Source organism: Canis aureus, chromosome 23 (assembly GCF_053574225.1).
Source record: "Canis aureus isolate CA01 chromosome 23, VMU_Caureus_v.1.0, whole genome shotgun sequence".
In the NCBI taxonomy this organism is placed as follows: Eukaryota; Metazoa; Chordata; class Mammalia; order Carnivora; family Canidae; genus Canis; species Canis aureus.
This window is the reverse complement of record NC_135633.1, coordinates 18,953,980-18,968,782: the sequence shown is the minus strand read 5'-3', so window position 1 is coordinate 18,968,782 and position 14,803 is coordinate 18,953,980. Positions and strand designations below refer to the sequence as shown.

The following is a 14,803-nucleotide window of genomic DNA, read 5'->3' as shown; positions in this document are numbered from 1 at the left end:
CGACTAACAAGAGAGATTTCAGAATGGCTTCCGAATTGTTTTTTCAGTCACTTTTTAAAAACAATATTGTCAAGTTTTAATTTAAAATTCGGGGCCCCTGGGTGGCTCAGTGGTTGAGCCACCCAGGCTCAGGTTGTGATCCCAGGGTCCTGGAATGAGTCCCACATCAGGCTCCCTGCAGGGAGCCAGCTTCTCCCTCTGCCTGTATCTCTCCTCTCTATCTCTGGTCTCTCATGAATAAATAAATAAAATCTTTTAAAAAAATAATAAAATAAAATAAAAATAATAATAATAATAATAATAAAATAAAATATATGTAATTCTGGTCTACTGTTAGAGACTACCCATTCATTTTAAACTGTACATTTAGCAGGCTACTTACAGAGTGTACATTATGACACCTATGCTCCAAATGTCACACTGTTGGCTATAGTCGTGGGCATTGATAACTTCAGGGGCTGCCAAATAAGCAGAAATGAAATAATATTAATAATACAATAAATGAAGTTTAAACGCTTAAACACAAAGCATGAAAAATGTGCTGATGTGTTGTAATTTATTCCCCCACAGGGAAAAAGAGAACCAACAGCAGATGTTAAATGAATAATGTACAGGCCTTAACAATTGATGTCACTGTACCCTCACTCTTGTCATTTAGCTTCTAATGGAACGATGGCATAAACTGTGTAACTAAATGGACTACTCTCCATTCCTTTGAAATTGTTAAGAAATGATTTTGCAAAGATTGTATAGTTATAGTAGAAGACAACAATATCTCAGTTCTTTTCCAAAAATAGAATTGAATATATGCCTTAAGTGGATATAATTTAAAGCAAGCCCAATATGTGGAAATCTGGATTCACAGAGAAACTAATATAAATGGTCATAAATCACTTTAGTAAAATAATAATAATAATAACAATAACACAGTACTCCTATGATGGAATACAAATTATTTTCCACATTTTCTAAATGAGAAAACTAAGACAAAAAGAGAGCTCCTACAACATACCTGGATCAAAAAACCAACTAGGACTAGGATCCAGGTACTCCTGACTCCCCAGCTCTGTGCTCCATACTTTACAATGTGTTCACAATGGGGTTCCTTTAAACAATCTTCTCTAAGTAGTTGTGTGGTACTTTTGTTTTTTGGTTTTGGCTTTTTTTTTTTTTAAGGTAGCACATTTTAATGATTAGATTACTTTATAATGGCTGGCTTCTTAAATGGATTTTAAAATGTCACATATGATATTTCAGGAATAATCTATTGTGCCTCTGCAGCTAAGAATCAAATACCTTTCTTTAAGGAAAAAGAAAGAATAAAACAGATATAAATATAAAAGTGAAATCTAGGTGTGTGTGTATATATATATATGTATATATATATAGGTGTGTGTATATATATATATATATTTCAATAGAACTTTAATATTTACAAAGTACTTTTGTCTAAATTATGTTATTTGTGTAAATCCTGTGAAGAGTCTTGTGAGATGAGCATGTAGGCATTTGGCTCACTCTGCCAGTGAGGAGACTAAGGTTTGGGTATATGAAGTGACTTGCCTCAAGTTACACAGCTACAGAGTGCCTCCCACGTAAAAGGTGTTTTTGTTTAAGAAAAGTTTCATTCTCCCGCCGTACACACACACACACATACACACACAGCCCTTTTATAACTACTAAAAGCAAATGGAATTTCCTCTGCCTATTGTCAAAGGAACTATTGAGCAACAAAAAGGAACCAAAAAGTAGAGAGAAGAAAGAACAAGAAGGCTCAACCATACATAATTAACAAAACTGCATAATTCATTTCTATATCATTGAATATGAATCAGTATTTTCCTCTAAGCAACTATTCCTTACCTCTACTTAAACTCTTTAAATACTGAATCACTAGAGTTCAAGTGGCTCTGTGGCAGCGAGTCTCTGACAAGGGCAAGTCTGTGACTGGCTTCCACCCTGGGTACCCCGCACAGCGGGGGCCCAGGATGGTGGCCTCCTCCGTCTCTCAGAGCCATCTTAATGACCCAGGGCATTTCTGCCTGCACTGCCATCACAGCTCTCACAGGGAGGCAGAGGCCAGAGTAACGGTGCCAGGGAGCCATTTAGGAAGTCAGCAAAGCTCTACAAACCATCTGTCTTCTCTCTTGTTCTCTCACTTGTTATCAGTGTAGACAGCTAATAAGCAGGCATAAAACTCAGGGTGCTTGGATATATTTTCCCCATGTAACTACAGACCAGATGTCTTTTGCCAACCGGAGGATATGAACAGAATCTAAAGTATCCTTTTCCCAAATAAGATAAAACAGTTTCAAAACTTTATACATCAAGTAGGAAAAAAAAACAAAACAAAAACAACCAGAACTAGGTATACTCCTTAGCAGTGAAAATGAATAAACTACTGATACAACATGGGTAAGTCTCAAAATCATGACATGGAACAGACAAAGACAGACACAAGAAGATATGCTGTCTGATTTAATTTAAATAAAGTTCTCAACAGGCAAAACTAAGCTTTGGTGATGAAAATCATCAGTGGTCTGGGTGGGAGACTGACAGAGGAACACAAAGGAATTTTCTAGGGCGATAGAGATGTTCTGTACCGTCATTGGAGTGGTAATTATATAAGCATATGCACTTGTCAAAAGTCATCGAACTTTACACTTAAAATTTGTGCATTTTATTGTAAGCAAATTATATTTCAATAAAGTAAGATTTCTCTAAAGAAATTCATAAAGGGTGCAAAAAGATTTGTCAAAGCCCTATCTTGGTGGATGACTTTAATAACTCTTTCTCTTAGAAATCAACGGAAAAAAACAAATTTAACAATATGGAAAGTCTGAATCACAAAGGTATCGCATTTGATTTTATAAATACACACTGAGAGAAATTGCTGTGGTCAAAAAACCAGAAATATACTTCTAAACATTCAATGCAAGATTTGCAAAAACTAACCATGTGTTCAATCACAAAAAACAATTCCTAGAAGTTGAAAACCTTTAAGTCACAATTGCCTAGGACAATGAAGAAAACCAGACAGAAAAACCAAAAGGCTAGAAAAACTAACACATATTCATATAAACATCAAATGCATCTCAACCACTTGGAAAATTCTAAAAGCACTTCTAAATAATTCTTAGATTAAAGAGGACTAAAACTAAAATGATAGACTATTAAGAAATAAATAATAGAAAGAACACTGTCTAGTTAAAGAAATGGTCAAAGAGATACTCGGAGGAAAATACATAGAAAATAAAAAGACTGAACATAATAAATAAGCATTTAGCATAGGAAGCTCAAAAATAAGCCAAAAGAAAATGGAAGGAAGGAATTCAGAAAAATAAAAAAAGAAATTAATGAAAAAGTCAACAAAATAATATTTAACCTGAGCTGGTTCTTTGAAAGCCCAACAAATTTCCTAACCACTAACAAATTTAATCACACACACACACAAACAAAATGATTGATGTTATTATAAGAGCTTAAATTGTTGAGCACTAAATACTAGGTATTGTGCTAAGCATTTTACATATATTTTCTCATTTAATTATCATGTCAACCAAGTAAGAAAGATCTTACTATTACCATCCTAAGTATATCCTCTCCCCTTCCCTGTTTTATTTTTCTTCCTTAGCACTTCTCTCTAACACCCCAGATAATACCATACATTTTACTTTTTTAATTTTGCTTAATGTTTGCACCAACATTACATTTTTATACTTTGTTCACAGTTGTATTCTCAATAACCCGGTCTAGTCCTTACACAAAGTAGATCCTCAAAAATTTTGCTAATCTTACATTATTACGACCATCTTTAAAAATATTAGTAATTAGTAGGGGGATAGAGTCACAGATACACAGGAGAATCAGAAAATTATAAGTTAATATAATATGCATACTTATGCCAATAAAACTTAAAATCCCAATGTAATGAACAATTTTCTAGAAAAACATAAATTATCTATCAATTTTTGCTAGCCTTATTTAAAAAATAAAATGGTATGTTCATGAAGCACTTAAGTAACAGAAGTTATCTGTTATTACTAGTTTGATGAAATTTTCCCTTAAAATATTTTTGGCCCTGGTACCTTCTGATAGATTGTTTCTATTATATTTTAAATTTATACTGGATTATCTAAGTTTTCCACACCTTTTTGAATCATTTTGATAACTTTTTTGTCAAAAAAGACAAGGGCAGCACAAAAGAAAGCAAGCTACATTCAAAGCTCCTAAATAAAGTGATGACAAATTGAGTAAAGCAGTATATTAAATCAAGTGGAGCTTAATCTAAAAGAGCAAGGATGGTTCAACATTTTCAAAACCTATTAATGCAATTATTTCATTAATAAATTTAAAAAGAAAAATATATAATCATCTCATATGTCCAGGGTTGAACAGACTTTCAGCAAAGGAGTTTATGAATGATGAATAACCACATGAAAAGATGCTCAACATCATTGGTCATTAGGAAAATTAGCAAACTAAAAATCATTGGAGATCCTACTTCACACCCACTAGAATGGCTATAATTAAAAATAAAGGTGATTATCAAGACTCAGCAAGGATACAAAGAAACTGGAACCCTCACACATTGTTCAAAGAACAGTCAAATGCTACAGCCATTTTGAAAAAACATTTGGCAGTTTCTTAAAACTCAAACACAAAGGGTCACCTGGTGGCTCAGTTGGTTAAGCATCTGCCTTCAGCCAGGTCATGGTCCTGGGGTCCTGCGATAGAGCCTCACATAGGGCTCCCTGCTCAGCTGGGAATCTGTTTTTCCCTCTGCCTCTCCCTCCCCTCGCTTGTGCTCTCTCTCTCTCCTTAATAAATAAATAAAATCTTTTTTTAAAAAGGAGTTAAATAGGGGATCCCTAGGTGGCTCAGCATTTCAGCGTCTGCCTTTGGCCCAGGGTGTGATCCAGGGGTCCTGGGATCGGGTCCCGCGTTGGGCTTCCGGCGTGGAGCCTGCTTCTCCCTCTTCCTGTGTCTCTGCCTCTCTCTCTCTTTCTCTATGTCTATCATGAATAAATAAACAAATAAATATTTAAAAATAATAATAATAATAAAATAAAAAGGAGTTAAATAGGGGATCCCTGGGTGGCTCAGCAGTTTAGCGCCTGCCTTCTGCCCAGGGCGTGATCCTGGAGTCCCAGGATCGAGTCCCACATCAGGCTCCCTGCATGGAGCCTGCTTCTCCCTCTGCCTGTGTCTCTGCTTCTCTGTGTATGTGTGTCTCTCATGTATAAATAAGTAAAATCTTTAAAAAAAAAGGGAGTTAAATATAAATAGTCTATGACAGGGCAACTTCACTCCTAGATAGCTACCGAAGGAAAATGTGTTCATATTAAAATTTGCACACAAATGTTCACAGCAGCATTATTCATAATAGCCCCAAACTGGAAACAATCTAAATGTCCATCAGCTAACAAATAAACAAAATGTGGCATCTCCATACAACAGACAACTGTTCAGAAGTATAAAGGGACAGACTACAGCTACAACAGGAAGGTACTTCAAAAATATTTCACTAAGTGAGAAGCCCAGCGTAAAAGACAACAACATAGGGTATGACTCCATTCAGATGAAATGTCCAGAAAAGGTAAATATAGATGAATGGTTGCCTGGAACTGGGATGGGAATGAGATGGAGTACAAGCAGGCATGAAGCAACTTTCTGGGGCAGAATTATTCTAAAACTGAATTGTGGTGATGGCTGCACAATTCCATGAATGTAGGAAAAATCACCGAATGCTACACTTCTTATGGCACTTAAATTGTACTTCAGTAAAGCTGTTAAAAGTCTCACTTAGAAAAATGGTAAACTGTTGCTTTACAAAATATATTTAATCAGTACTCCTTAGGATGTACCATTTGATGGTAATAAAATTGGGTAAGAAATGGAAAGAAGCAAAACACACACATGATTTCAGCATGAATTAACAAAACCAATAATTAAGTTATGGTTATGATTATGGTATGATTATCTAAGAGATATAAACAACTATAAGAAGAGTCCAGAAAACCAACAAAAACTACAATCTTTAAAGATAAGAACTGTGAGAAAAAATGCTAAAACAATGAAACTATTTGACATAAGAAAAGAGGAAGCAGCTTGATTAGGGCCATGAAGTAAAATTACGGCAAAATCAAATTGCTCAAGTTTTTTTTTTCTTTTGCTTTTTAAATTATAGTTGAATACAATATTATATTAGTTTCAGTTATAGGACATAGTGATTTGACATTTATATGCATTACTAAATAATCACCACAAAAAGTCTACTAACCATACAAAGCTATTACAGTATTATTGACTATATTCCATATGCTGTACTTTACAACCCCATGACTTGTTTATTTTATAGATGGAAGATTATACCCCTTATTCCCCTTCACCTGTTTTGCCCAATCTTCTCCCACCCGCCAAAACTACCAGTTTGTATCTATGAGTCTGTTTCTGTTTTGTTTTGTTTTGTTTGTTCATTTGTTTTATTTTTTTTAGATTTCACATTTAAGTGAAGTCATATGGTATTTTCCTTTCTCTGTCTGATTTATTTAACTTAGCATAATACCCTCTAGGTCCATCTGTGTTGTTGCAAAAGGCAAGATTTCATTCTTTTTTATGGCTGAGTAGTAACATACACTCATACATCCCACACCTTCTTTATCCATTTCTCTACTGATGGACACTTTATCCATTTCTCTATTGCTAAGGACGCTTCCGTATCTCGGCTAGTAAATAATGCTGCAATGAACATGGAGGTACACATATCTTTCCAAATTAGTAGTCTTCGTTTTCTTCAGATAAATACTCAGAAGTGGAATTATTGTATCATATGGTATTCCTATTTTTAACTTTTTGAGGAATCACCACACTGTTTTCCATAGCGGTTGTGCCAATTTATATTTCCACCAACAGTGCACAAGGCTTCCCTTTTCTTCTCATTCTTGCCAACACTTACTATTTCTTGTGTTTTTTATTTTAGCCATCTGACAGGTGATATCTCCTTGTGGTTTTGATTTGCATTTCCCTGATAAGTGATGGTGAGCATCTTTTCATGTGTCTCTTAGCTATCTATGTGTCTTCTTTTTTTTTTTTTTATTGGTGTTCAATTTACCAACATACAGAATAACCCCCAGTGCCCGTCACCCATTCACTCCCACCCCCTGCCCTCCTCCCCTTCTACCACCCCTAGTTCGTTTCCCAGAGTTAGCAGTCTTTACGTTCTGTCTCCCTTTCTGATATTTCCCACACATTTCTTCTCCCTTCCCTTATATTCCCTTTCACTATTATTTATATTCCCCAAATGAATGAGTCTTCTGTAGAGAAATGTCTATACATGTCATCTGCCCATTTTTTTAATTGGATTTTTCTTTTTTTTGGTATTGAGTTTTAGGAGTTCTTTCAAGCCACTCAAGTTTTAATCTACATTAGTTGTTCTACCTCTTTATATAGAGAGATCATTTTAAATCTACTAACTTACCCATATAGATAGGAGTCCCACACGTAGTCTGAAGCATGGCTTCACTCCTTCCATGCTTCTTCACTGCTAAGCCAAAATCAGTCACCTGGAAGAAAAAACACAGTGACCTGTTTTCCTGTCCCAGAGTTTACTCATTCTGAAGGTAGGAGTTCCACCACATTGTCATCCACTGTATTTAATTCAGAGATTCTCGCGGATGGAGGGGCTTAGCTTGTATTACTACTAAGGACCTTGCTTTCACTTCCCATCCACCCCCCTCTTTGTGAAGAAACAAATCAGTGGTAAAGAGAAGCATGGTTTCTCCTACCTGAAGCAAACACCCATGATATCAATTGCTCATTCCTTCTAATTAAACTTACCAGTTGAACACAAGAAGTTATATTTTGAAAGAAGGCATTTAGCTTTTTCAGATTAAAAAAAGTTATTTTTAAAAACCTCTTTCATCGTAAAATACATTCTGGCCTTAGTATGTTTATTACCTATTTTTTCTGACACCCAAGCTATGTTCCAGTTGAAAGAACTGTTATAAATGCAGTCATTATCCTTGTCAAAACTCACAAAAACTGCCCCTTTTTATAATTATTTATAAGACACTCTCTCTGGTAAATACTATCTTTTCTTTACTTAGACCTCCCTTTGTGTTTCTAGAATTTACTAATTAAAACAATTACTACACTATTAAAAACTACAAGAAGCAAGTTAACAGGGGAAAAAAGCGACTGTAGAGCTACAAATCCACTGGAGGCCTGCTGCTGCAACTGCACTCTTTCTGCTCAGTTCCAAATCGGGGCCAGTACACATTCAGTTATTAAATATTCAGTGTGTGCCCTTGGTGTTGTCTCCCAAGTTGGAACAGCCTTGGGCTGAAAGCAGAAAAACAGGCACATTTATTGATCATACAACCAAAGATAGGCTCTTGGTCCACAGACACTGAATGCAAAGTTTCCAGTGCTTTCTGGAATAAGAAAATGTTCCTATCAATATGTGATAGCACTATTTTTCTAAATAGAAAAATCAATTTCTCCAGAGTTTTCACAATTATCCCACTTGGAACATTGTAATATGTGTCTTTCTCCACAGAAAATCTACATAAATAGCAAATAAACAAAAGGTTTCACGGTCAATTCAGTTCTTTAGAGAGTAATTATCCCTTCATTTACCAAATATTAAGTGAGCACATACTATGTTTTCAGGCATTTCTGCAGATACCAACAGTGAATAAAACATATGTAATTCCTGCCCTCATAGAGTTTAAAATAAAAATATTCAAGAATATTTATTTACTTTGGTAAAACAACAATGCTGGTAAGCCAACTTACATTACATAGGGATTTAGCTTCTACAACAGAGCAAGTTATTCACAGACAACATTTTATTCCTAAATTAACACATTCATATATTTTGAAAGCAGCCGCTGTTAAAGTGCTAAGTAATAAATAATGTATCCTATCATTTATTTGACATTAAGGAACACTTAATTTGAATAAAATCTTGAAGAATAAACACTTGGCACATTAATTGTGCTTAGGACATAAATATTAATACCCAGGAAAATTTTCAATGAGAAATACAGACTTTAGCGTTAATTTAGTATCAAAGGCATAGCCAAGGTGTTTTTTTTTCTAAATCTGTAACACATTTACATCAAATTACCAGGCATAATTTTGAAATTAATTAGAATTCAGAGCATCTGTTTGCTTGCTATTAACTAATGATTTAGAACTATCCAAATGAATATGTACTTTAAAAAAGATTCAATAGCACCACTTAACTTGTAAAATTATTCTTGTCAGTTACAACCTCTTTTGTAAAATTTTAATTTTTTTTAGCACAAGCCACTTATTTTGCTGCTCAAAAGCTTCCAAAATGTATCTAAAAAGAGGATGTACTCTGCCACTTTGCTATCAAACTGTTTACAGGCAAATATTTACCACAATTTATGATACCTTACCTTTATGTTTAAGTTCATTTCATTGTTATCATCAGTAAAGCTGCTTTTAACCATTATGTTTTCCAGTTTTAGATCTCTATGTACTATATCTACCAAGAAAATAAACAACAGATCAAATGAATAGTGAATAATGGGAAAAATAGAGAGGACATAAAAAGAACAAATAAATATATTTAACAAATTAACATCCCACTGTTAAAAACTTCGAGGAGGGCCAAGCATAATTCTGCCCTGTTCCATTCCCTTATATTCCAATCCCTTTTCTTCATATGTTTATCCTTAAGGAGGCATTTTCTTTGGTTCCCCTCTCTCTCCCCATCTCCCTGCTGCCCCCAGAGGCTTCTCTTCCTGACTGGTGGCCTGGTGAGTGGGGAGGAGGATCTTGCCAAAGGTCAGGCATTCCCAGGTGGAGGGAGACAAAAGTAGTTACAAACACAGTAAGGTTTCCCATATCCTTACATCTTCAAACAGAGGATTATGTCTTTACTTCCATGCACATGTTATTGCCAATCTAAACATTTAACATACTGCAACTTGACAACATATATATAAACTACACTTATTTCAATATATTTTTCTACAACATGAGCCCATACTTTCTACATCATGAGCACATACTTTCCTATTCTTTATATGTTAAAACAAAACAAAACACAAGCAAACAAAAGCCTTGAGACACAGAATCTTCAGTTGAACATGTCAGACATCAGGTAGGATTTTGATGTGCATGCAAATAATCAACTTCCTTTGCAGTAACTATTCAGTTCATACCCATAGCAGTCATTTTCCCTGACTTAAACTGGTACATGTATAACTGCTGGGAAATTGCATTTGAAGAGCCCTGAACTGGAGGCCCCACCCAACCATTTACAGTTCCCTTATACAGCTCCAGGCCTGTGTTTGTGGACTGTGTGTTTCCCTCACTCCACTGACCCATTCTTACATAAATACAGCAGAGTGAGTCTCCCTTCTGCCTTCATTGTTCTTTCTCAATTTTTCTTTGCTATTCTCACCCACTTCAGAATATTTCTATGAAAGGGACGCCTGGGTGGCTCAGAGGTTGAGTGTCTACCTTCGGCTAAGGGCGTGAGCCTGGGGTCCAGGGATCAAGTCCCACATCGGGCTCCCTGAGAGCTCTCTGTTTGTGTCTCTGCATCTCTCTGTGTGTCTCTCATGATTAAATAAATAAAATCTTTAAAAAAAAAAAAAGAAGTTCCATGAAAAACCCTGCCGACATTATGGTTGGCATCATACTGAATTTATAGCTTAATGTGGGAGAACTGACATTAGCATAATAGGAAGCCCTTGGTCTCCTGCCCTTGCAAAAATTGCTGCCCCTGCGTGCAGGGCCCTCCTTTCTTTTTTGTCTGAGTTTGGGTTCCTCAGCTCAAATTTTATTTTCCTCTATGAATCCTTCCCTGACTTTCCAAATCAAATGAGGCACCTCTTTCAATGCTCCTTATGCTCCATATGGCTCTCCATTAGAGAAATTATCATGCCGAATTACAGTTTACTTTCTATTTTCCATCTCCCACCAGCCTGAATTCCTTGAGGGGTGGGGCCTAGTCTTTTTATCTTTCTAATTCTAAGACGGACCACAAACAGGAGGTGCTCAGGAAATATCTGTTGAGTAGACCGCTGGGTTCTAGTATAGCTCTGCTACACCTCCCTGTGTCACTTCAACTCTCTGGAAAAAACTTCTTTCTAGTATAAAATGAGAAGGTGCTGAAGTCCACAAGTAAGACAAACTAACCTTGAAGGAAAAAAAAGGAGTCTTGAGGAAAAGCAGCCATAGTTACACCAAAAAACAGAAAAGGAACTACAATAATTTTTCAATGTAGCTTTTACAGGAGTAAAACCATTCTGTATGATACTATAATGGTAGAAACATGTCATTAAACATTTGCCAAAACCCACAGAATATCCACCACCAAGAGTGAGCTCTCATGTGAACTATGGACTTTGGGTGATAACAATGTGTCAGTGTAGGCCCACTGGTTGTGGTTGTAACACATGTATCATTCTGCTGGGGATGATGGTAACAGGCAGAAGCTATGTGAGTATGGCACAGGGGTATATGGATATCTCTGTAATGGCTGCTCAATTTTGCTGCAAATTTAACTGCTCTAAAAATCAACTCTAAAAACAAACCAGGGATGCCTGGGTGGCTCAGTGGTTGAGCATCTGCCTTCGGCTCAGGACGTGATCCCAGAGTCCCAGGATCAGATCCCACATTGGGCTCCCTGCGTGGGCCCTGTTTCTCCCTCTGCCTGTGTCTTTGCCTCTCTCTGTGTGTCTCTCATGAATAAATAAATAAAATCCTTTTAAAAAAATAAAATAAAACAAAAACAAAAAAATGCCTAGAATATATAGATTTTTTTTTTAGTTTTTATTTAAATTCCAGTCAGTTAATATACAGTGTAATATTAGTCTCAGGTGTACAATATAGTGATTCAACACTTCCATATAAGTGTTTTGAAATTCACTTTTATTATTGACTCATCTACTTTTGATTTGACAAGATGAGCTGTTCTTCAAACTGTTGAATAGAAATATTCATCCTCATCTGTGTACAATGTAATTGTATACCTGCCTTATTTCTAATTAAAATATATTTATTATATTTAATTAAAGTTTTAGAATAAAAAAATCTAAAAATTTTTCAATAAAATCTTCTATTTTAGTAGGGATTATTTCTGTGACTATGAATCCTGAATACAATCACCTTTCAACAAAAGTGCCTATCTGCATTCACAGAGTCAATGAGCTGGATGACCCTCTTCTTACCCTTACTGTGAAGATAGGCTATAGCTGATGCGAGACTTTGAATGATCCATCTTGTCTCATTCTCTGAAAAATGCCCTTTCCTATCCAGTATTTCTTTGAGTTCTCCATCCTCACAAAGCTCCATCACCAGGTACATTTTCTGATTTTACATATTTAAAAAGAGAAAGAGAGAGCAAATTATATAGTTGAGGATTTTTAAAATATATATTGCACATACATCGTAGAAATATGATCACAATCTAAATCATCAATCTACTTACTCAAATTATTATCTATCATGTACAAGATACCGTGCAGGATACTAGAGTAACAAGGAGGCATAAAGGCATAGTTCTTAGCCTCAAGGAGCTAAGATACAATACATAGTAGTTATAAATACAATATCATGTGGTGAGTGCTAATATAAGAGGTATAACCAAAATGGCATGAGGTTAGAGAGGAAAGGAGGCTCTGTCTAAAGCATGCTCACTGAGGAGGTGATATTAAGGGCATGTCTAGATAACTGAATAGGGATTTATGGGTAGAGGATGTGGGTAAGAATGGGCTTAACACATGGCATTAGCAAAGATTCCAAAGGCTGACATGGCTATTAAAAGAATAACAAATATCTCTGTGTTAACAGCATTGGGAGTTTGGTGGGGCAGAGAAGAGTGGAGTGCTGAGGGGTGAGGCTAGAAAAAACAGCTTGGTGCCAGGTTGTAAAGACCCTTGGATGTCATGCAGAGGAGTTTGGATTTTTTTTCCCCATATGCAATAAGGAACATATGAAGTTTCTTTAGCTGGTGTCTGGAGTGGGGGGAAAGGTGTGTGCTATGACCAATTTTGCATTTCTAAATGAACACTCTAACAGTAACATGCAGCAAGACCCAGCAAACTTTTTCTCTAAAGGTCAGATCCAGATAGTAAATATTCCTGCCTTTGTAGATCACACAGTCTCTTTTGCAACTACTCAGCTCCGCTGTTATAACAGCAGCCATAAACAACACAACAAAACTTTATCTATGTACTCTGATATTTTAGTTTCATATACTTTTTATATGTCATCAAATATTACTTAAAAATTTTTTTCAGCCATTTAAAAATGTAAAAGACTTAGCTTGTGGGCCATGAACATAAGCAGGACACCCTATTGGGCTTGCACGCTGTAGTATGCTGACCTCTGTTTGTGGAGGGTACATATGAAGTAAAGAATGAACAAAAGAAGGAGTATAAAAAGCTACGAGAAGAAACAGTGGGACTTAGCAACTAATTAGGTCTATGTGGGGAAAAGCCATGGATGAAATGCCTCTTCCAATATTTGCTGTTTTTGTTGATGTATATTAACATTACTTTAGATTTTCCAAGAGTCAAGTCATTTCTTGAGTCAAAAACATTCACAGTCGGGACACCTGGGTGGCTCAGTGGTTGGGGGTCTGCCTTTGGTTCAGGGCATGATCCCAGGATCTGGGATCGAGTCCCACATCAAGCCCCTTGCATGTAGCCTGTTTCTCCCTCTGCCTAGGTCTCTGCTTCTCTCTCTCTCTCTCTGTGTGTGTGTGTGTGTGTCTCATGTATAAGTAAATAAATAAATTCTTTAAAAAAAAAGATTCATAGTCAACTAAAATACAAGCCTTTTTCATACCTATTTCATACCTTTCATAGACTACCCTCCACATACCATTTCATCCTCTGCTGATAAATTTTTGTAAATGTTTTTTTAAGATTTCGGGGTCTGATTCTATTCTATAGCCACTACTAATGCAACTTCTGTGTTCAATCAGAAAGCATGAAAAGAGGAATAGAAGATTAACACCCTTTCTTCCAACAATCAATATTCTGATTCACCAAACCTCAGGATACTTTGGAATTTCAAAAGTATCTAAAGGATTGTGCAAAGTCTAACACATAAATAAGCTTTTGAACTATGGCATATTTTTTCCACTGATAGCACTATAGGGATCATGGGTACATAAAATAGTCAATGAACTATTTGGAAAGAAAAGTGACTTTAGTAGTGCCTACAGTATAAATTGATGTCAATTTCAAATATGTAAGTTGATAAAAGTCATATCAATAAAAGTTTTTGAGAAGTATTTTTATAATTGTTAGAAATAATTGTGTAGATAGGAGAACATTTGGACTCACAAGAAACCATAACAAACTCTGACTAGATGACAGTACTAATACCAAGGCCTACCCATCAAGTAACAATTTCCATTCATCTTTAAGATGGCTTCTGTTGAAGGTCTAGTGAGTTAGGGATAGGAGGAGGTAGATCTGACCTGTGTAAATCAAGGGCCAGCAATACATTAAAAGAAAACCCAGGGACACCTGGGTGGCTCAGCAGTTGAGTGTTTGCCTTGGGCTCAGGGCATGGTCCCCGAGTCTTGGGATCGAGTCCCGCATCAGGCTCCCTGCGAGGAGTCTGCTTCTCCCTCTGCCTATGTCTCTGCCTCTCTCCGTGTGTCTCTCATGAATGAATAAATAAATGAATCTTTAAAAAACAAACAAACCAGCAAACCAATCACAGATGATGATTTCCTTTGCCTTCAAACTATTCAAGATTTGGACTCCCACTTGAAGTGCCAGATGAAGTAACAGAGACT

At 36.0% G+C, this 14,803-nt stretch overlaps 1 protein-coding gene across 8 annotated transcripts in view; it reads right to left on the bottom strand.

Moving 5' to 3' along the window:
• The window catches only part of STK33 (serine/threonine kinase 33), a 152,975-nt gene that overhangs the window by 39,693 nt on the left and 98,479 nt on the right, over positions 1-14,803 (bottom strand). For all 8 annotated transcript variants that reach the window (XR_013362108.1, XM_077866577.1, XM_077866581.1 and 5 more), the window contains 4 exons: positions 12,219-12,357; positions 9,432-9,520; positions 7,481-7,565; positions 383-458 (listed from right to left, as the gene is read on the bottom strand). Coding sequence is in view for 7 of the 8 variants with exons in the window: in XM_077866577.1 (XP_077722703.1) it covers positions 383-458; positions 7,481-7,565; positions 9,432-9,520; positions 12,219-12,357 (389 nt within the window). In the remaining variant the exon portion in view is untranslated. The remainder of the gene's footprint in view (positions 1-382; positions 459-7,480; positions 7,566-9,431; positions 9,521-12,218; positions 12,358-14,803) is intronic.